Below are 23875 nucleotides of genomic sequence, written 5' to 3'. Positions count from 1 at the left end.
AACTGAAGAAAAACATAGAGTTACATTCGTGATATTTCATAACAATGAATATTTACCTAAACAAAATACATGAAATGTAAACTGTTGTTGTGTTTTTGAGTTATCAAAGAAAAAAACTATAACCCTGGGGTACAAATATTGTATTACATGCAATTATAAAACAGCACAAAGAAGGTTTTTCCAACATGCCACAGTTTAAATATTAAATACAAGTAGACCTACATGAGAATGTTCTACTAGGTATGATTGTGTTAGATATTGTATAGGTAATGTTTCTTCTTGACATAAATCTCTATCTTGTATTGTTTGATTGGGATATCTTTCTATTGGAAACGACGAGATATCTTCTAATGGTCTTCCTTTTTGTCTGAATATATTAAAAACAATTAACTTTTCAGGTGTGCAGGTACCCAGCATTTTACATAAACAGTTTATTGATTACAGAAGAAGTTTGATCATGATTTTCTACTTGGGAAACAATCACATACAATTGCAATTTGTGATACTTACAAACAAGCGGGATCTGGATTTTGCATGTGATGAATTAGTCTTCTATTATTGATATAATATAACTTTCCATCTTTCGAAACTAATCCTGCTTCTATTCTAGCTTGATCTATAAATATTTCACTGACGATAGGTCGTGTTGAATCTATTACAACACCATCAGAACATACAGGTTGAGAGGGTTGTAGAGCTGTGTTATAGGCTACCACTGTGATAAAATACTGTCCATCTGTAGGTGCGAACCAGGTAGCGTGAGTTACTACTGTTTCAAAGATTCCCTTTAATAAACATTGAAATAATAATAAACACCCATAAGGTTTGTAAATGTTAAATGATCACATAGTTTAACTTTCAAAAAATGATTAATCTTTTTGTGTAATCAAATTCCGATTCACTTATGTTTAATTTAGATTTCCTACGTAAAACATGATTACTGATATACTTAGTTAATAACATCCAACTGAACTATGGTACAGTAAGATAAATTTAAATTAATAAAATGGTATATTTGAAGAATAAAATCGTACTGGAGTGTTCTGGATTTCAAAAATTTCAAAAATTTCTTCAGCAGTTAAACATCTTGTAGAAAAACCATAGTGGTAATATCTCAAACCACTTTCTTTATCAAAAAATCCCTCCCAATGCGCTTGCAGATTTCTTTCGGGTTGGTAATCTACTTCAGGTTCACCATACCTACCATCATGTACAACACCAACATTTGGTGGACTTGTATCTATGGTAATCTACAAAAAAAATGAAAAGCAGACTTGTGAAGATGTCGAATTTTTGGGCGAGATTTTTGATTGACGGAATTTGTCTTGCCTGTATGTATTTTTTTTAAATGAATTGCTGGTCAGTTGGAGGTTAGGTTAGTAGATACTGATTTTAATCGATATTTCTTTATTTTGTTTCTAATATAAATGTAAATTCAACTTACCTTGTATATGAGAGTTGTATTCAGTTTGGCATTATTCATAACATTAACTTCAATATAATAATCATGATCATGTACACCTTGATGTTTTCCGTCAATTAATCCAGTCCCTTTATCTAATGATACACCAGGTTTAACTTGAAAATGTTGATGATAACAACCAACAGCAGGTGTACAATAACAATCAGATCCTCGAGAAAAAGTTTTATATTTCTTTTCACATTCTGGTAGGTTCTGAAATCAGATATATCGGTTAATGTTAGACCTACACAAGATAGAATAGAGAATATGATAGGCTTACATCTTCAACTATTCAATTTAAATACGAGGATACAGCCTATTGATAATTTGTAGGGGGCATATTTAGAATCACCAACCTGTGCTTCCCCTTGTACTGGTATATGTTGTGAACCATGTAATATAACATCACCAGTAAAATTATCATGAAGTTTCCACTCTACTGTTTCTAGTCCACTGTGAAGATCATACGCTATCCATTCTATCCTGTTGACGAGCATAAGATTACAAGGAAACTACATCTATTTATAATTACGCATAAAATACAATAGTATTAAATGGACGCATCACACAATCTCAGCGTTGGAGAGGGTAGACATTTAATTGGCTGGCGATGTCACCAAACATACAAATGTTCCAGAGAGCAGTCTAAAGACCCTAAATAAAGTGGTTGAATTAAAAATAAATGCTAGTACAAAACAGAACGAAATTGTAGGGGCGTGGGGGTTGGGAGGGGGGGAATGAAATACCGTTCGTGGGCTTCTAATTCTTAAAATATATAGGATGACTGGATATCAATTATCATCACATTTTGAACTTACACTAGTTTATCAAAATCGTGGAATTCATGGACAGCTATATTTAAATCATCTCCTTTAGTTAACCATAGATCTTTTATAACAGGTGGCGACATATCAAAATATACTGTGGTGGATTCTTCCAGGTAAAAATCTACTATATCATAAGCTCTTATATAAAATATGACAGTATCACCATCTTGTAATTTAGGAGAAATTGTTATAGATTGTTTCAGGTAACCAGTTGTAGTAAAATCATTATCTGTTGGTTCAATGGTAGAACCTCCATGAGCATCTAATCCATAATATGTTTCATAACATACTATACCTATAACAAGTGCAATATATTCCACCAGAACCTTTTTTGTTATTCACTGCCTAAGCATAAAAATATTGTATCTAACAGATTATCCACATTAATGGTACATTCTATGATACAAATTTATGTCTTCACATCAAACTTTACATCCAGTATAAAACACGGCCTTATATAGGGCTTTATAATATATTTGAAATCCACAAACTGGCAAGGACTCATTTGTGCTTTGTTTTTGTTTGGCAAAGAATCAATGTAAATGAAATAAGGAATCCAACTTGTGCCAACAAGATTCGGTTCGTCGTACTAGCGACAATTGGTGAGTTAGACTAGGGAGGGACAATTATATGATAAAATCTTCCGCCTTAAACTAAAGATAAACCTCGAACACAATTTGCCTGTGACCAACGTGGTCTCTCATTTGTATTCAGTACATAACATTCTATAGAAGAGGCGTTTTATCGGCAAAGGAGTGCAACCGGCGACCAGTGAGCTACACGTTCTGTTAGTCTTTACGTAGAAACGTAGGCCTCTTAGCAAGCAAGGGATTCAATATGAAAGGGATGTAATGAGATATTAAAAATCCGCATGAACAACATGATGACATTAGTGGCAATATTTTCAAGAGTTATTTTGTCCTTGAAAAAAGTAAAAGTCTGAGTTTATTGAGAAATTTACCTTGAACATTATCAATTGGTCGACTTGTTCTTTTTCCATTATTGTCATCATATTCTGGATCTAGACCATGATAATCCTGGATTCCAGCTAGATATTTACCATTATGATGTTTCGTATTAATATATCTATTTTCCCAGTCAATAGTAACAGGACCATGATTTTGTTGCCAGAGGTAGTTAGTAGAAGGTGACGCTGACGTGCTTTTTAAATTAGTATCATGAACAGTTGATACCCGACTGTTATCATCAAATATCAAACATCGTCTAGCAAGTCTAATGTTACCAGCTTTATCTACTGCAGCAAGTATAACAGAATATACACCTGAATGTTGTAAATTAAATTGTGGGCTTTTCTGCTGTAATAAAAATATAATACAATATTTATTTATTGTTTCCAAAATAATTAACTCATACAGACGTTATCAGAGAATGAATACAAACTTCTTCATGGTATGATTCAATGTATATAGGATAAATCAATTCCTATGAGGTTTTTTATATTTATAACCTAACAACCCGGGGGAAAAATAATGAAAGAAAAGGCACTCGTGCCTTCAATACCCTGTAAGATCAGCCGACCAGTGAGCTATTTTTTTTTTGTTTAGGCGTTGACTCTTGGGTATCAAGTAGATGCACCAAATATCTCCACGATGTGACCGAAGACAAAAACGTCCTAACCATTTTGTAGAGGAGTGTTTAACCTTGAAGGGGTGCAAACCTGGCAAATTAGCCGGCATTAGACATGGGAACGAAAACTTAACTTTCTAATAGTAAAATAAGTTACCCGGGATTATTAGTATTAAGTCCCAGATATATAAAATCCCTAAATGAACAAGATGACGTCACTATAGGTTTGTGAACAAAAATAACCTGACACACTTTCCTTAAAAATGAGATCACTTTGATTTATTGTCTTCGTCGCATTTTACTTTTAATATTTGTTAAAAGATAACATATTTTATTTTTCCAACATGAGAACGTAAAACAAACACATCGAAGTACTTTTAAAAAGTTCCGATCTCAAGCACATAAACTGAATAATACCTCAGACATGTACGAAGTTTCCGCTATTCAAAGCGAATATCAAGGCGACATGTGTGTTTTCTCTGATGTTATTGTGTGGGAGCCGCGGTGGCTCAGTGAGACGCTTGCTCGCTAACCTGGAGGTCCAGGATTCAATCCCGGCATAGGTCGAGATAATACCTTCGGATTTTTCAACCCAGTTTCCCCCTGTCAGTGATGCAGGTAAGAGGGGCTGACATGGAAAACGCGTCTAGTCGTTCGGATGGGACAATAAACCGAGGCCCCGTGTGCTACAGGCTGTGCACGTTAAAGATCGCTCGACAGTTTAAAGTCGAAAAAGAGCAGGCTAATGCCGCAGCCCTGGCAAAATTTCCCTCATTGCAGAGTGCATGGCGTTGGCCATCTTCATTAGCCCACATGGTGCAGACAAGTAGGACGTAAAACTCCATTCATTTCATTTCTTTTTTCTAATGTTATTGTGGTCTTGTCTGCAGCCACAATCATATAATAAAGTATATATCAAGGAAGGACAATATTATACATCATCAATACCTACCAATGTAGTTTTTGTGTCAATTACTCGTTTGTCTATTATTAATTCATTTCCTACTGACTTCATGCTGAATATTTCTAATTCATATATAGCTATACCAGAATCCAACCGTCCCAATACACCACATTCTCTGCCTAAAATATAAATATCGAACTTATTTGAAATGCTAAACATATCATCTAATCACGGACAGGTATAAAGAGCACAAAGACAATAATCACCCAATAACAAAGGACGATAATATGTTCATGCCATCAGAAAATAAGATACCACCTCATATCGTCGATATTACAATAAGTTGAGGTTTCTAGGTTTACCTTCTCGGTGATATCATTATCAGTTAACATGGTTTGTTTACAATTGTTGACAAATTGACAATGGTATGGCGGTACATTGTCAAAATTAATCTCAAAAACACGTGATAGTGAGTTTGGAGTGTAGTAGTAGGTGGTGTATACATTGTTTTCCAAATTTTTTATTCTAACAAATCCTCCAATCGTTGATGTTATGTTGAAAGACAGACTGAAAAGAATGTTGTAAAAACAAGTTAAAATGTAAGAAAATTACGCAAATATTATTAATAATTATGCTTATGGTGTAGTCTATGGGGACTGTTAAGTATTTGAATTAAGGTAGCTATTTTAAACCAAGCTTATACACAAATATCATATTTCAGACCATTTTGTCACATTTCGTTTTTGTGGCTCATTAAAAGCTGCAGGACAAAAACATTTGCAGAGAATTTCTGACAAATCTTAAAAATGATTTTCTAACAGGAAACGTGGGCATTTACCGTTCTTGATGTTGGAAGGGTACAAAGAATGGAGGTTGTATGGTTTTTGTACAAACTAAATTTCCTTGATTGGGATTATCTTTACTGATGGTGGGACAACTGACGGTCTGCGTTTGATCCCCATTTCCACCATCTTAAAGATAAAAGCCATGTACTATGAATGGGATTGTATTCATTTATAACTCTTGATACACTGAAAACATGATAATCTGGTTCGTGAACTCAATAGCAGCAACAGTTTATATAAGGAATTTTATCATATTTTGTGTGAAGATTTAAATCAATAAATATCTTAGATAAGTTACATTTTTGGTACATTTTCACAAATATTGACGACGGCCCTTGATATGGTGAACATTTATTGAGTAAATGGGCGTATCTTGCTAGTCAACCACTTGTTTCAGTAGGCTTAGGCGGGCAAAGTGCTTCTTAAAGTAGGTATGTTAAAGCTATGTTCTACGAATACATGAATTAACACTGGCATCACCTTTCCTGTCTAAATCCTATTGTGAAGAAAATAAATGTACATAAAAATTGAAACTACAACCTACACTTCCTGAAAGTAATCTTTCCATCAATAATACCAACTTTATAATCGACCACAAATGGTTGAATTGGGATAGTATTTGGTTTATAGTAATTTGATTGAAAACAGTAATATAGATTGGCTGGTTTCATTATATTAGTCCATGTTATTGGTTGAGGAGAACCAGCTCCAAAATCACCAGGAGCGTCAACACTTTCATTATTATCAGCAGTTAGCGTTACTTGATTGTATAGAATATTAGGGATAGTAGTAACTGAAACGAAATCATACAGGCAAATATGGAACCGATTCAGTACTGTATCAAGCAATGAATGGACAAGTCGGAATCCGGAGATTAGATACACAGAAAATTATCGAAAACCTACGTAAAGCGTACGGATACTGTTTGTACAAAGAAAACACATGCATGTGAATATATGTAAACGTATGCCACATAAGATCACCATACCAAATATACGTAAACATTCTTAATTATGGTGATTAAATAAATAAAATACTAAATATCGTTAACTTTAAAACATAAGTTCTGAGGAATACTGCAAGTGTTTTGCCAAAATCGATGAATATCTTTTGACTTACAATTTTTCCTATAGTAAAATGACATTCTGTGTATTTTATACAATACAGAACTATAGAAGTTAATATGATCAAAATTATTTTACTATTTTGCATCTATCACACTAATAATGATCATTACACATATAATACACTCACTTTTTTCACAATGATTACCAGTAAACCCATCAGAACAATCACAGTTCGAAAACAGTTCATCTTTACATGTACCAGGATAACATCTACTACTATCGGGTCTCCATGAACAAGCCTCTATATAAAAAAGATAAAATGAACTCCCACGATTGTCTTCATATATCCATAAATGGGGCTGTGGGGTACCGACATTGCATCACAAATCTAAAATCTGGTCAAAGCTATGGTGCTTTAATTTGTTGTGTTATGTACACGAAGGTAAAAGTAAACAGCAAACCCTTATTTCCGTAATAACAACAGAGAGACCGTTTACAAACGAAAGCTTGTAAGAAAAGATTGCAAACGCCAACTTTCAAGAAATAATCATGCTTTCATGGTGATTATGACAGTATCTTTGAACTTCAGGTACTTAATAATAATATATCTTAAAGTCAGTTTAGCCAAATTAAAAATTGTATCACAGCAGATATTAATGAGGTTTTTTTTTTACATATGCACAAACGTATCCTCAAACGTTATGTCGTGTTATTTTCAGCAACCTTGTATAAAGTCATAGAGTTAATTTAGTGATACTTTTTCTTCTTTTGTAAAATATGACCGACCAACAAACTTAATATTTGTGGAACATAATTTTAATTTTTAATCAAAATCAAAAGGTAAACAGTTCAATGTTGTTATCAACATCTTACTTTTACATAATCTTTTATCAGCCGATATAAGATAGGCCCGATGACCCGGGATATCAGCTACTGATCCGTCACATTTCTGGCATTTCGGATCCGATTTAATTGCACAATCTCTCTCATCACAGTTACTGATGGTTAAACAGACTGAAATAAATTACTGGTTGTAGTAGTACAATATCCAAGATCACAATTATTGATGTGAGAACAGACTGAAATAAATCATTAGTTTTAGTTGTACGTTCCAGATCACAGTAGGTTTGGTTGTATAATTACTGATTGTTGGACAGATTGGATAAATTATTATTTCAATATATAGCGTTTCAGATCAAAATTATTGATGGTTGAACAGATTAAAATAAATTCTTAGATTTTGTTGTACAACGTTCCAGATCACAATTATTGAGGGAAGTACATACTGAAATGAACTATTAGATTTTGTTATACAACGTTTCTAATAATTGTTAAAGGTGAAAGATTAAAAAATTCTTTTACTAGTATAAGTTGTACCATTGTCCCTTTGTGAGTACTTAGTATCACTTTGCACCAGTGCACATATCGTCCATGGTATTCATGGGAGCCGATGTCAAAAACATATACTGATAGACTTCTATAATGCATTGATGACAAATAAAAATTACCTTCACTGTTACCCCCACCGTTACCGTTGTCATCATTACAATATTCAGGTGGACGTTGACAGCATTCTAAAACATAAAATTGTACCTACAAAGATAATAATTAAACAAACTAAAATTGATATCAAAGAAATTTGCATCTTACAATAGTTATAAATTTTGAAAATAAAATAACCTGGGGAGAGATAAGTCCATATGCATTCTAAAAGTGAGAGTAAAGGTTTATTGGAGTACTGACACTAACATAGTCGTCGAAATTTATAGCTTAAAAGCCGACTGAACTCTATGCGAGCTATGTGTATGACATTTCAAGACTGAAACCTCCCGCTAACAATATATATTTGCTTTAATTGTTGGGGAACCTGTCTGTCGCTTCTGAACGGTATAACAGATATTGGGCTCCTGCAGTGTATACTATATAAGTTTATCCTTTAGAACACTAATCCCCTTTCATTCAATATTTAAGACGAAAAAATATGATGACATTACCGATATTGAGAACACCATCAGTAGTTGATCGAGCAACCAAATATTTTTGTATCCGGTTTTGTTATGTGTGGAGTTTATACATTGAAATATACATAAGACACTTTGGGAAATGTTTTACCCAGACAGACAGATTATGGATGAGAAAATTAACCGTAACCCTGTGTGTTGCAGGCTTTGCAGGTTATAGATCTTGCAAAGAGAAGTCCCACATTTTTGCACGCAATTTTAATGCATCCACGATTTCAACATAATAATCAGAACCTTCATGCAAGAACAATATCACATGCGACCAATATATAACATCTATAACGAACAAGCATTTTCATATTACATTTGTAAATTTTGGATATCCAGTTAAGATAAATTGTGAAACAGGGATACAGGTGTGTATTGAACTCATGCATAACAAAACTCATACAAAGAATATCGAGATGTCTGTATTGTTTTAAGAATATTCCACCTCACCGCAATTATCCGCACTCCTTTTAACTACACACTTTAGTCCTCTTTCGTAAGTAGTACACATCCTGGAAAGCAGAAATAACACCATAGTAAAAGGATCATTGATAGGATTTTGTAGAGAGTAATATCATATGGTGAGAATTAACTGCTACAGGCATTGGTCAATTATTATTCTTTATTTCGGGGAGGTATATTTATAGTAAGGTTTGCAATAAGAGCCATTTCACAGCAATTTCATTTGATACTATGGGCCCATTACTTGAGCCAAATGACACCAGTAATTCCATATCCATATATTTACAACAATTGCATTTCGTAACTCTTGGCTGGTTCCGTAAAGCTGAATCATCCATTTCCAGGATCATGTTCCCCATGTACCAAACATGTGTATTAGATGAACAAATCTACATTTGTTTCGCAGATTCCATAAATGTTTTGATATACATGTAATCATTACACACCAACAGGTTGGTGACTACTGACAGACAGGATGGTCAACCTGTAAAATTTAAGCTCTTAAAGGATATACAAGTTTGCTTTACATGCCACAAAACAAGAACCGTAAATAGGACATAAAACCAGGGAATCCATATACTCTAGTACTACTCAACCCTCGGTTTTTGCTTGAAAATTATAGTTGGTGGTCTAATACATATACTTCTTTGCTCAATAGATTTCTTCATTAAATTAACTCATTTAAAAACAGAATGAGTTTAATTTTTAAACATGAACAAAAAAAATTCAAAAGAAACGGCTTCTTCTCAGCTCTATCATCTCTCATCCCAAAAGTAGCCAACTTTGTCTCAAACAACAAATCCCTCATTTCCTCCGGTACCCAAGCTGTTGGATCTGTAGCAAGAGCAAGAGTAAATATAAGCGAAGCAGTGAAAAGATCTAACGAGTTGAAAGAATTACAACATATAAGAGAAATGCGAAATAAAAGATTAGAAAAGAAAAGGCAATGGTTTTAAAATTATTGGATAAAAATGTCAATGATAACTGCTCAAACTCCTAAAACTTATTTCGGTTCTGACATTCAAAAATCATTAGGTTCTCTTCCTGGATTTCCATGGGCAAAATATCCTGGAGAAAAACATCTTCCCGGTCATAATTATACTGGTCCAGGTACTAGGCTAGATCTACGATTAGATCAAAACGATGAACCAAAACCAGGTGAAGAACCCGTCAATAGAATTGACGCCGCTGCACTTAAACATGATATACTATACAGAAATAAAGACATGACATCCAGACACGAAGCAGACAAACAAATCATAATCGAACTTGAAAATATTCCAAATCCAACTTTTAAAGAGAGAATGCAAAGAGCATTAATCATTAAACTCTTGAAAGCAAAGATGAAAATGGGTTTGGGAATAGCAGATGAAATACACAAAGAATTTAGAAAAAATTAAACATTTTTTAAAAGTCAAAGTGTTTGATAAAGATGAAATATGGTCAGCTGATTTAATTAATATGCCTGTTGAAAGAGGATATAAATATTGTTTAACAGTTACAGATTTGTACACAAGATATACTTGGGTTATTCCTCTCAAAATCAAAACAGGTTTATCAGTTAAACAATAATGAAACAATCTGACAGACGACCTCAAAAGTTATGGGTAGATAAAGGAAGTGCATTTTATAACAAAAATATGAAATCTCTGGGATTTGAAATTTACAGCACGCATAATGAAGGTAAAGCTGTAGTTATTGAGAGATATAATAGAACTCTAAAAAATAAATTATTCAAAAAGTTCACGGAATTGAAATCCCAAAAATGGCTTAAAATATTACCAGAGGTTGTAGATGAATATAATAACAAAATTAATTCATCTATCAACACACCAACACAAGCTACAAATAATCCAAATATTATAAAGTCAATTAACGCACAACATAACTACGAAAATGAAATAAATACTTTAAATATCAAACCCAAATTTAAAGTCGGAGATCGCGTTCGTATTTTCGAATATAAAAGCAAATTCGAAAAAGGCTACGTTGGATTTTGGACCAAAGAAATATTTATCGTAGATAAAGTAAACACCACATCACCTCCAACATATGAATAAATCGATCAAGACAAAGAACAAATCATAGGTAGGTTTTATCAAAACGAACTTCAAAAAACTGACTTTTAAAAATGAATATCTTTCTCGATAAATATGGAAGCGATACAACTACAAACTTTCAACGAGATAGGCAAATGAGTTAAATATATCACCGTTTTATTATTGTATGCGAGATGAAATAAATAATCTCAAGAATAAAAAAGGCAAATTTTGTGCCATAACAAATATACATACTTCAGATCAAGCCGGTGTTCATCACTCTGCTTTATACAAAGATTCTTTAAATAACTTTTGTTTCTTCGATTCTTTTGGATTAGAACCAAGTGAAGAGATAATGCAATTAGTGAAAGCAATCAAATGTTCAACATTTCAAATTCAAATACCGGGTCAAATATTTTGTGGTCAACTATCACTTTGGGTTTTATGTCAATTAAGTTTAGGAAAACAGTTTGAAGAAATTGTAATAAATTTAACTTAATAAAAAGGGCGAATAAATTTGGATTAGGTTCTTTACCTTTAGATACTAAAAAGCCTAACACAGCAGCATGGATAAATAAAGCAAAATTTTATTTTGTGGAACAAATTGGAGACACGCTTCAAGGTGATTTAGATATGAATAATTTTACCATAACTAATTTAAAGTTACCAGAAAATGATTATGATGCTGTTCACAAGAAATATTTAATGGATCAATTAAATTTAATTGGAGTAAATAAAGAACATTTAAAAGAAAGAATAGGCGATGTGAAAAGATACTTCAAACGACAAATAAATAACTAGAGCTGTGAACAGCGCTGAGCGTGGCCCGTGATACTGTGCCTAATAGCTGTAAGACTTTTTTTGAACTTCAAACCCTCTCAAGCCCGGTGCTGACTCGACCACTTTTAGTAAAGAGCCAAGCTAAATGAAATGTTTTGTGAAAGGGTAACTTCAATCTTGTATCAATATAACTTATCGTATGGTTATTTTAATAGCTTCATGGTAGCTATAATATACAGGTATGTGTGAAATGTGAACATTATGTGACGGAATTTCTTTACTGATATAAACATGATCTATAAGTGTCCCACCTTCAGTTGTGTAAATACTGAACAAGTTGTTGAAAACCAAATTTTTGAAAACAGTTTAGTATAGACAAATGACCCTCCAAGATATGTTGGTTGAAATCCCCCATAATAACATAGTCTGAACCAGATTCTTGTAATTCAACTAATAATCATTCTAACATTGGGAGAAATAAATCTAATCGATAAACGGGTGGTCTATAGATAACAATTACTTTAATATTCAAAGCAATGCGTTCTATATTTAAAGCTCCCACTTTTAAAATGATGACATTTTTGTTTTGCTTATAATATACTCCTACTCCTCCGTGCCCCTTTTCTTTCAAAAATTTGAAATCTCTAGTGTCATCATAGCTGCTGCTTCGAGGATGGTGGTGAAGACGGAAACCATTTATCTTTAGTTTTGCTGAATTATTTTATTTATTGAATTATTTAGCCATGTTTCTGTTAAACAAATGACATCACCTTCTAGCATTTTCCTGTGTTTCTGTAAATCCTCTATATGAATAGATAAACCCTGAACATTGTGTAAAATTATATTAGTATCAGTTGATATGGTCTCGTTTTCGGGTTTTAAAAAAGTATCCATTGCTCCTAATGCACATTCAATTCATCACATATATGTTTTATTCCGTAAAATCTTGTATTGTAAGACCCTGTAATGTTTTAACTCTGCTTAACGCAACCAGCTTGGAATATTTTATGAAGTGATATTACGCCTCTATCGAGACTTAGACCTTGTACTTTGTGAATAGTAACTGCATAGGCGAGACATAATGGGAACTGGCGTCTAACATCGCCCTTATAGTTAACATGAGGGCTTTCATATCTCTCAATACCAATACTACCACGTGGTACATTTGGCGGAAGTGGAACACTATCTTCATTTATTCCAACTTTAGCATTATCAAATTTTACAAAAATTTTGTCACTTTGATTATTCTGATCAGTTTGAATGAATGTTACTTGACCAAAACTTCCATTTATCAAGCCAGTAGAAACATTTAAATTAATTACTAACATAACTTTTGACCCTACACCTATTTTTAAGCAATACACTAATGGTGTATCAGTCACTTTAACACATGCGGTTTTAAGCGTCATTTTACCGGTTCCAACATCTTTTGAATAATCTAAAGCACTGATGGACACAGAATTCGGGCATTTTTCATCAATCATCCTAGAATTATAATCATCAACTTGCTGATTAGTAGAAAATATGTGCAGACAATCATCTTCTTTACCAGTTACCCTACACTGTAACATTTTGACGTCTAAAGCAAGCATTGGTTAACTTTTTTTTCTTTGTCTTATTCTATTCAATGTTTGGGCAAAGGCTAACTCAAGTTCAACAAGTTTGAAATTACCGTCCCATAGGTCTATGAACACTTTCATGACATAAACTATTACCTTTAACTGGTCTTAGTTGCCACATATCTCCAAAACATATGACACAGATATTTCCAAATAACTATTCGGTACCCTTTATTTGCCTTAATCGCCCATGAATGTAACAAAAATGCTTATGATCTACCATTGAAATTTCATCTATAATTAATATTTGTAAGTTGCGATATTTACATCTTAATGTATTAATAGTTTCTTGTCCCAATGGTTGATAAGGTGGAAATGAGAACACCTTTCTTTTTGAAAAACTACTGTGAATAGTTGACGCTCCAATATTAAAAGCACTCACCCCAGTTCGTGCGGTAAAGAGAACAGTGATGTCATCTAAACTTTCCACAGTTTTCGCAAAAATTCGAGACACTTCGTATTGAATACATTTGATAAGGTGAGATTTACCGGTACCAGCTGAACCAGTAACAAAGATTCTAAATGGATCGCGGTTTATACCATTAACTTTGTCCAGACAATACTGGCGAACGTCATAAAAAACTTGAGACTGTATTTCATTCAGGGATCTAACTAAGGAAATAGCATCACTTTTCGAAATATTGCTTATATTAGTTTCAGTACAAACTTTGCTACTTTGGCCTTTATCATATAAAATGTCGGGAATTTGAGGTGTATTGTCATATTCATTTTGCAAAGGTCGTGAACAGGTAAATGTAGTGAAAATTCACTGCTCTAAATGAGCGTTTGTTTTAATATTGTAAGTGAAAATATAGCACAACTCGAAAAAACATGTGAATTATTATAGAACTAAAAGATTATGTAGTCAGACTAATTTATTTATGACCTATAATAAGCTTTCATCCCCTCAGCATAACACCAATAATTGGTTAATGTATCAAAAAGTCACTGCTCTAAATAAGTATGTTTTATTATCATAAGGGGAAATTTTGCAAAAAATTAAAAAACTAGAGCCACACGTGGCACAGAGTGGGACTTTGCAAATGTAGCAAATTGCAAAAGACTCTGAAAAAATCAACCTTCTACGATAATTACATCATGCGCAAGAGCAGTCTCAAGTTGAGAAGAATTCTTTGGAAGATTGTTATAACGGAAGTAGACAGACCGCACAAATGAAAGTATCAGAAGATAGCCAAGGTCAATGACATTTGACATTGAAAGGAAGACGGTCAACAAAGGTCAAGGTTACGAGATAAAAGTCATCAAAATTTTTAAATATATACGGCTATAAAACCGGAAGTTGAGATAGGACAGCAAATATAAAAGTATAAATAGATAGCCAATGTGAATGACCTTTAATCCTACAAAAATCAGGGTCAAAAAAGGTCAAGGTCAAAAATTGAAAATTTTGAATTTTCAAAACCTGTTCCTTTTTTTGAACTATAAAGCTGAAACAATCGAACTTCCAAGACAACGTGGCTCAACGTATGAAGTAATTGTATGCAAAGTTCCATTTTGAACAAATGTATACGTTGTGAGTTATGTCCCTTGCCAAAATTGTCAATAATGAGTAATTTAACCCGGATGTGCTAGGCCCACCTCAATTTCTTTCGCATATATTAATTGATATTCTGAATGTTAAGTTGTGTTCCAAATTTAAAGCTTCTACATCATACAGGTCAAAAGATATAGGTCAACAAGAGTCAATAAAGGTCAAAATAGAAAATTGAAAATATGGAAATTTCAAAACCCGTTCCTTTTTTGGAACTATAAAGCTGAAACAATTGACCTATTAACACAAACTGGCCAAAATAATGAGGTAATTGTGTGCAAAGTTCCTTTTTGAACAAATGTATCCTATGCGAGTTATGCCCCTTTCTCAAAATGTAAACAATTAGCAATTCAACCCGGATGTGCCACGCCCACCTCAACTTTTTTGTCATAGGTTAATTTATATTCAAATTGTCTTGTTGTGTTCCAAGTTTCAATGTTCTACATAAAATAGGTCAATCATTTTAATCCCCACAATCTACAGATTTTTATCACATTTTTTATAAACATTTAACACTTTTATGCCTATTTTCACAAATTCAATTTTGTATTAAACCACCCATGTCACATATCGTTGAAAAGAGAAAATTGAGTAGATCCTGAATATACAAACCATATTGCTAGGAGTTAATTACATTATAAGTTAGAAGTCGAAAAAAAAACCCAATATTTTTATGGATTATTGTCATATATCATTGAAAAGATAATCAAAAGGGAATTACAAAATTGAAAATAATAATTTTCTGTGTTTCTATTAAACCGGAAGTTAATATTTTTCAACCAATATGAGTACACCTGTGGATAGCTGAGGTCAAGAACATCCTACAGTGAAATTTTCAAGGTCATCGAAGGTCAAAGTCACATGGTGTGGCTTTTTGAATTTTCAAAAAATTCAAACGAATATAAAAAAAATTCAAATTCGAAATTCAAAATTCTGTTCCAACAAACTGTAGACAAGGTTATAAGGTTTTAATAGACACCAAAATCATAAAAATCGGATGAAAAATGGAGGACTAATAAATCTTTTGCTAAAATGGGTCAGTCCGAGGCGACGGCTTATGCATCACTTCCGGTTTGGATTTTTTCTGCTAAGTGCATTCTAGTTATGACTGCCAGACAATATATATGGTTTTTGCCAACATCGTGATTTAAAAAAAACGGAAGTTCTCACGCAAAAACCGGAAGCGATAGAAATATTTTGATTGTATAAATTTATTTGTATGGACATTCTGTATATGTCCTGTGAATTTCAGATCACTCGGATAATTAGCGGCTGAGTTAGAAATTTTGAGCTTTTTTGAAAATTTTGGATTCAAATTTTTTTGACAAAAATATTTGAAATATTTTTTAGCCTCACCAGATACGTCTCATAACAATGAACATATTAAAGAAAATTTCAGGTAAATCGGTTCGTAAATAAGCCCTACAGACTTGATGCAAAATATTTGCACATTATGCATTGGCACACTTCCGGTTTAGCAAAAATTGAGTTTTAGATATTCATTTTTGATTCCAGGTCATTTATTAAATGTTTGGTGAAGACAATTATGCTGCACCATTTTCGATTTTGTATAGAAAAATAAAAAATAAATAAATAAATATAACGAAAACAAAGCGTGACAAATCGATAGATTTGCCACGCAATAAAGATTTTATTGATGATACTAAATTACAACAATATGTAACAAGTTTAAAAAGTTTTATTGAAGAACAATTACTTAATGTAGTAGATAAAACTCAATTACAACCTTTAAGTTCATTAATATCTAAATTAGATGATAAGGTTACAAAACAAAAAATAGATCTTAAACAACTAATAGCCAATATTAATCCAGGTATAAGTGAAGATAAATTAACAACATTAGAAACTAAACTTATTGATAATAGTGAAATACAAAAACAAATAGTTGGTATTAAACAACAATTACTTAATGTAGTAGATAAAACTTAATAAGAAAATTTTTAAACAACTAATAGATAATATTATATCAGGTATGAATGAAGAAGAAGTAACCGCATTAGAAACCAAACTCAATGATAATAGTGAAATAGTCGCTATTCAAAAACAATTACTCAATCTAGTAGATAACTCAATTACAAACTTTAACTTCATTAATATCTAAATTAGATGATAAGGTTACAAAGCAAAAAATAGATCTTAAACAACTAATAGATAATATTAAACCAGCTATAAGTGAAGACAAATGGCGACAGGAATCAACTGCTCTAGAAACTAAATATAAAACTGAATTACAACAAGAACTAACAAATATTAAACAGCAAATTCAACAACAGATAGAAAATATTGATTATAGTGAGCAGATAACTACTATAAATAATGAAGTTTTAAAACTGGAAAAAATATAACCACATTAGAAAATAAACTCAAGGAAAATAAATCATATTATTTCAATCTTCCATGTAAAAACATTGGTGGAAAACATGTTTCTATTTCTAATAATAATAATAAAACAAAAGATTAAGAATATAAAAAATATGGATTTACAGCAACCGTTAAAGAATATTCTGTTCAAGATTTTATGTTCCTCCATGTTATTTTTAATGAAGAGAATTCATCATATTTTATTTTCAGAGGAAAACTTCAAATTGAAATTACTTTTCCTTTGCAGGTAAAAGTTGATTCAATATTCTTCACACAAAAATCAGAAACATCTTATCAATTTAACGCTCGTTCTTCAGTTTATCAATGGTAGAGAAAATGTAGAAACTAAAGAATTTGGATTTAACGATGAAAACAGTAAGATTTTTCCCTACTTTCGGCGGTTGAGATGGATATTTTGAATAAAAATTATCCAACTTTTAAGTTATCAGAAATTCACTTAATTTAATGTCTTAAAAATGAAACTCCAACAATATATGGTAGACAAACAAAACGAGTTAAAAGTAAAACTAGAACAATATAATAAATTTAAGAAAAGATGGATTAGAGTTGATTCTGTTTTCAAAACACTGAGTGTAGTTCTAACAGTAGGAACAACAGTTGCAACGGCCGTAACTGGTGGATTAATGGTTCCACTACTTATCCCAACTTTATTAGCAACAATTACTGCTATTCAAACTTCATCTTGTGGCTTGATTGCTATAGGTTATACATCAAAACAGAAATCTTATTATAAAAAGAAAACAGAAATCTTAAATGCCTATCTTAATAAATTATTTATATTTTTCGAAAGATCAAGAGAAGATAAGAACATAACCGTTGAAGAATTGGAAAAATTCAATGAAATTCTAGATAAATTTGAGATGGAAATATCAGCAATAAAAATTAAAAAAATAGATAATTAAAAAAGCATATATAAAAAATATGAATAAATCAATTGAAATTAATGATGATGAAACATTCATAGAAAACGTGTTATTATCAAATATTATCAAGATTATGTCTGATAAATTTTTAACATTTAAAGGACAAATTGAAATAGATGGAGAGATATTTCAAGATGGAAAACACAAACAAGATATGCGTGTTGTTGGTTTCAATGGTTAATCTTTTCACACAATCTTTTCTAGAATGGATTTAGAATCTGATGCTTCTGATTAGTATTTTACAGGAAGAATCCTTTTACGTAAAGACAATTTTAAAGAAATTAAAAGATCAAAAGTTGGAAGAGGAACTGAACTACTCAAAAAAATAAATGAATATATAGGTAAAAATTGTTACATACCAACAGATGATAACTGTTTTTATCAAATGTTTAAACTATGTTTTAAATAAAGATTTAACAAATGATTTTCAAAATTTCAACAATGGTTTCTCAAAAGCAAATGATGACAATTAATGAATTCAATAAGAAATGTGATACTTCATTTCAAATTTATACTCATAATAATAGGCATTTGCGCCCCACAATTGAAAAAGAGGAATTAGATTGGATTTTATATTTAAACAACTCACATTTCTGTCTTAAAAGAATAAATAAAAAAAGTTTGGGTATTATAGAAATAGAAGATAATTATGAACAAAATGGAAAACGTGTAGAAATGATAACGCAGTAACAGTAGTATAAGACCTTTCAATATGGTCGCAAGGGGATTCCCCATTCCATTTCATTCCATGGGGAAAGTGCGACCATATTGAAAGGTCCTAAAAAATACCTAAACACCCTACATTTCATAAATTCTTACACCAAAAAACACCTTAACACGCTACATTTCATAAATTCTTACACCAAAAACACCTTCAATCAATTCCTACATTCCACCAAAAAAGCATATTAAAAATACCCTTATATAAAATAACTTACTTGTTTCGCTTAACATCCGGTTTTTTAATAGCCTCGTTTTAAATAATGTTATTTTAGTCTAGAAACTTTAAGAAGGGAGAAAACTCTTGTTTTGGAAAAAAAACAGACCACAATTTTCTTCATTTAAAAACAGGATGAGTTTAATTCTAAAACACGAACAACACAAATTCGGATAAATAAAGCGAAACCTTACTTCGTGGATCAAATCGGAGACACTCTTCAAGGTGATTTAGATATGAACAATTTCAAAGTAACTAATTTAAAATCTCCGGAAAACGATTTCACAAGAAATATTTACGGGATCAAATAAATTCAATTGAAGTAAATAAAAATCATTTAGAAGAGAAAATAAGTAATGTGAAAAGATTCTTCAAACGTCAACTAAATAATAAAAATTTTGTTAATGAAACTAAGCTACAACAAGAGGTAGAAGGTTTAATAAGTTTTATTCAAAAACAATTGGTTAACGTATTGAACAAAACTGAGTTACAAAATTTAATTTCATTAATATCTAAATTAGATGATAAGATTGCAAAACAAAAATTAGACATTCGACAACATTCCAGATGAAAATGAAGATACGTTTCAACAGGAATTAAATGCTCTGGAAACTAAACTTAACAGTGAATTACAAAAAGAACTAACAAATATTAAACAACAAATACAAAACATAGATGATAGCGAAATTAAAACCTATATTCAACAACAAATACAAAATGTTGATGATAGTGTTATTCAACAACAGATAACCACTATTAATAACGTAGTTTTAAAACACGACAAAAATATAGTCGCATTAGAAAAGTATCTCAAGAAAGAAAATAAATCACATTATTTCAATCTTCCATTTAGATATTTGATTAAAAAAGGTGCTTCTATTCAGAAGGATATAACTACATCGAGACATTTATGGAGTGCAGCAACTTTAAAAGCCAACTTCGATTCACACGTCAAAAGCTAACTTAAAGTAAATGAGACTCAATATATCGTTGAGATAAATGAAGAAGAAAAAGAATTTGACTGTATACCTCCTAAATCTACACGACTAACACCTAGTCATTTGGGGTCATTCGTATTATCTCACAGTAAAAAAATAATGAATAATTTTATTCACGTAATAGATGGGTTTTATAAGCCGGAAATATACTATACAGATACTGATAGTTTATACATTTCGGTGGAATGTGGAATTATATATGGTTTATATTTAGCGCCAAAAGTTAAATATAATATTATTCTAACTTCTGACTGTATTCTAAAAGAAAAGAAAACGTTTAAGGGTTACTCTAATGATAAGATAGCTGTAGAAGATTATATTCGATTAGCTAGTGGACATGATGTGACGAATGAATTAAAGAAACCATGAGAAAAAAGTTTCACCAATGGAGTAGTTATTCTAAAGGATGATGTTAATGTGTATGTAAAATCTTTTGTATCGATTTTGAATAAAGGGGAATTTGGACTAAATATTATTCTTAAACCATTAAACAATAAACCTTGATTATCAACGATTGGTGAAATGCTCTTTGGTAAATCTGGGCTAGGGTTTGAAAAAAGACCATTTATATCATCCTAATTATAATAAAACCATTATATTCAATCGGTTTGGGGTGATGAGGTGTGGGTTCTATATGAGGTGTGGGTTCTAAAGCTAATTTCTTTTTAATATCCTCTTGAGATTTTAATATTGTTTGAAATAGAGTTTGTAGATTTTCTGTTAATCCAAGTAGTTGTAATTTGTTTTTTTCAACTTGGGTCTTTATTTTATTCTTAGCTTTGATATAGTCTCTATTTCTTTTTAAACTATTATTCCAATTATCCATCTTTAAAAAAATAACTCTTTCACCCGCAGGTTTTCTAGTATTTACAAATACATATCCATGATCATCTGGATTTCTCCATTGAGCTTTACAAACCTTTTTAAATGTATCTCTATCCATTCCGTGATTTATCGACTGAATGATTTGAGATAAATCTTTATCATTTAATTCAAATAATAAAAAACAATTTGCATTTTTTCTAATGAACATAGAATCCATCACGTAAAAAGATTGGGATTGGTATATGCAGTGACAGTTTTGATGTCTTCCTTTCGTGAAGAATTCTTGTTGAACAGCTTGATTTCTTTGCGCTATGCAGTCGTCAAATAATATTAAGTTCTTTCGATTGCTATCAATATTAGACAAGTCTAGATCATTAACATTTTTCGTAAGAAAAACTTTTATATCCGTTGGATTGAAAGATAGATTCTTTGCTTTAATGTAGTTATCTATGATATCTTTTATTTCCCCTTTTTCTTCGTTTTCTTCGTAATATTGAAATATGTCTTGAACATCTTTCTTTGGTAAATATTCTAAAGCTTTGAGAAATTGATAATATGATTGATCTGGTGTTGTTGTGTAGATATACAGAGAATCGAAATCTAAAAGGTTTTGTGTTGTCAACATGTTAAAAGTGAGATGAGTTTTCCCAGAACCGGAACTACCGCATATACACATAAGCATTGGGTTACTAGGAAATATTTCTGAATGTTTGAATTTCTTTCAACAGAAGATTGGATGATTAAGTGCAAAATCTACATATTCAAACTGAGGTGGATTTCCAAATAATTCACACATGTTTTTATAGTTTCTATACAAGTCATTATAATCCTTGAGTTTGGTTCGTTGCTACTCTAAAGATATCATTGTTATTCGTTTGAGAATTTGGTAAGTTCTTGAAACCAACCATTAAATATCTTGCTGGTTTAAGAGTGTGAGTGATTGGCCATGTGGTGGATTTTCCAGTTAAAGTCATGCTACCTACCGTATTACGATGAAGAAAAGCTATTTCAATATCTTTAGTTAATGAGTTGAATATTATTGTTTCTACTTCAATTGATGGTGTTATTACGGGTATGAAAAGTTGGAGATTCGTTATTTCTAATTTTGCATTTGAAGCATTCTCTCCAAAGAATATCTTATCATCGTTGATTTCTCTTTGTAGATGAATTTTATATGATAACCCTATGGAAACCTTTCTGTGTTCCAACAGACCGAATAAAGGATATAATTTTCAATTTACATAATTACCACACCTATTATTCTCAACAACATTATTATACTGAAGTACCCGTTTTTCGAATCCATGATTAGCTGCTCGTGCTACTCTTTCTATTGTGTTTCGAGCAACAACTCTCACTCTAGCTAAATCAGCATCATTTGCAAGATGTCTTACCGGTTGTTATAAAACACTTCCATCGCCAACATCGGGTATCCAACCTGAGACTGAATCGAAATCTTTAGGATATAAAACTGTTTTCAACATTGTTTCGAATTTCCCAGGGTGTTTAATTGTTTCTATCGGATTTGAACCAGCTTCCAAAACCATCTCTCTAAATAATGATGGAAGAAATTGTTTTCTAACGTTGTATTAGTTTGTGGTACACGATTTTTATTGGGAGTTCCATCTTTTATTTTGAAATCGAATCTGAAATAAGCATCGGAAAGAAGCAACCAATTCGATAATGAATTTATTTCGAAGGTAATTCTACCACTATCATTCATCTGGGATTTAGAACCAACAGTCGGTGAGATGATAATATAATCCTCTTTTTTCTTGTTAAATGAATAACGAATTGGATTGTATAATTTAAAGATTGGATCTAGTATTTTATTTGCCATTTTTAAGGTTTAAATATTGAGTAGAAATTGTGGTCTGTTTTTTTTCCAAAAAAAGAGTTGTCTTCCTTCTAGAAAAAACAGGATGTTAAGCGAAACAAGGAAGTTATTTTATATAAGGGTATTTTTAATATGCTTTTTTGATGGAATGTAGGAATGGATTGAAGGTGTTTTTTGGTGTCAGAATTTATGAAATGTAGGGTGTTGAGGTCTTTTTTGGGACCTTTCAATATGGTCGCACTTTCCCCATCGAATGAAATGGAATGGGGAATCCCCTTGCGACCATATTGTAAGGTCTTATACTATTAGTAACACAGGTTTCACCTCTGAAACTAAACGTGTTTTCAGGTATGAGTGATGGTGGGTTATTTGCTTGGGATTGTGAAACATATCCAGAAAGTGAAACGCGTAAAACAATAGCTTATGCGTGTACGTTAATTAATTTAGAAAAACTAAGAAAAATGTTAGGCAGAATAAATAATCTCTTTCCAGATTTAAATCCTACAGATAATGTTCCGGAAGAATTTTATGATAAACTAATGAATATAGTAGAAATATTTGTAGGTACAGATTGTATAGATCCAATGTTGAAATATTTAGGTCAATATGATAGAAATAGAATAATATAAATTTCTCATAACGGTAAAAAAACTAACGCATTGTCTTTTAAAAACACCCAGAGGAATTTTGTCTTTATCTTTATCTAATCCATACACAGATGAAGATTTACAGAAAAAATGGAAAAGATAGAAAGAAATAACAAGCGATAATAATTATTTACAACATATTAATTTCAACA

At 31.6% G+C, this 23875-nt stretch overlaps 4 protein-coding genes across 4 annotated transcripts in view; 2 read left to right on the top strand and 2 right to left on the bottom strand.

Annotated features, from left to right (window-relative positions):
* Positions 1-9212, bottom strand: part of LOTGIDRAFT_234474 (hypothetical protein) — a gene marked incomplete at its 5' end in the record, with an annotated part of 32730 nt that extends 23518 nt beyond the window's left edge. Inside the window, 13 exons of the mRNA XM_009062416.1 lie at positions 223-367; positions 511-785; positions 1035-1250; positions 1445-1675; positions 1819-1945; positions 2281-2584; positions 3251-3605; positions 4829-4959; positions 6170-6418; positions 6880-6993; positions 7566-7706; positions 8201-8285; positions 9147-9212. Of these exons, the coding sequence (XP_009060664.1) occupies positions 223-367; positions 511-785; positions 1035-1250; positions 1445-1675; positions 1819-1945; positions 2281-2584; positions 3251-3605; positions 4829-4959; positions 6170-6418; positions 6880-6993; positions 7566-7706; positions 8201-8285; positions 9147-9212 (2439 nt within the window). The remainder of the gene's footprint in view (positions 1-222; positions 368-510; positions 786-1034; positions 1251-1444; positions 1676-1818; positions 1946-2280; positions 2585-3250; positions 3606-4828; positions 4960-6169; positions 6419-6879; positions 6994-7565; positions 7707-8200; positions 8286-9146) is intronic.
* Positions 9213-10134: 922 nt separating this feature from the next.
* LOTGIDRAFT_165399 (hypothetical protein) lies at positions 10135-12003 on the top strand (the record flags this gene model as incomplete). The annotated part of the gene is made up of 2 exons (XM_009062415.1): positions 10135-10321; positions 11744-12003. 2 exons carry the CDS (start codon positions 10135-10137, stop codon positions 12001-12003), a joined length of 447 nt encoding a protein of 148 aa, XP_009060663.1.
* A 6008-nt stretch (positions 12004-18011) lies between these two features.
* On the top strand, positions 18012-18458 carry LOTGIDRAFT_165398 (hypothetical protein; the record flags this gene model as incomplete). Its single annotated transcript, XM_009062414.1, has 1 exon — positions 18012-18458. The coding sequence occupies one exon, from the start codon at positions 18012-18014 to the stop codon at positions 18456-18458; it is 447 nt and encodes a 148-aa protein (XP_009060662.1).
* Positions 18459-21312: 2854 nt separating this feature from the next.
* On the bottom strand, positions 21313-21951 carry LOTGIDRAFT_76217 (hypothetical protein; the record flags this gene model as incomplete). Its single annotated transcript, XM_009062339.1, has 1 exon — positions 21313-21951. A coding segment is annotated over one exon (639 nt), but the record flags the coding sequence as incomplete, so codon positions are not given.
* Positions 21952-23875: the final 1924 nt, after the last annotated feature.

Source organism: Lottia gigantea (genome assembly GCF_000327385.1).
Source record: "Lottia gigantea unplaced genomic scaffold LOTGIsca_51, whole genome shotgun sequence".
Lineage (NCBI taxonomy): Eukaryota > Metazoa > Mollusca > Gastropoda > Lottiidae > Lottia > Lottia gigantea.
This window is presented reverse-complemented; position numbering and strand designations above follow the sequence as displayed.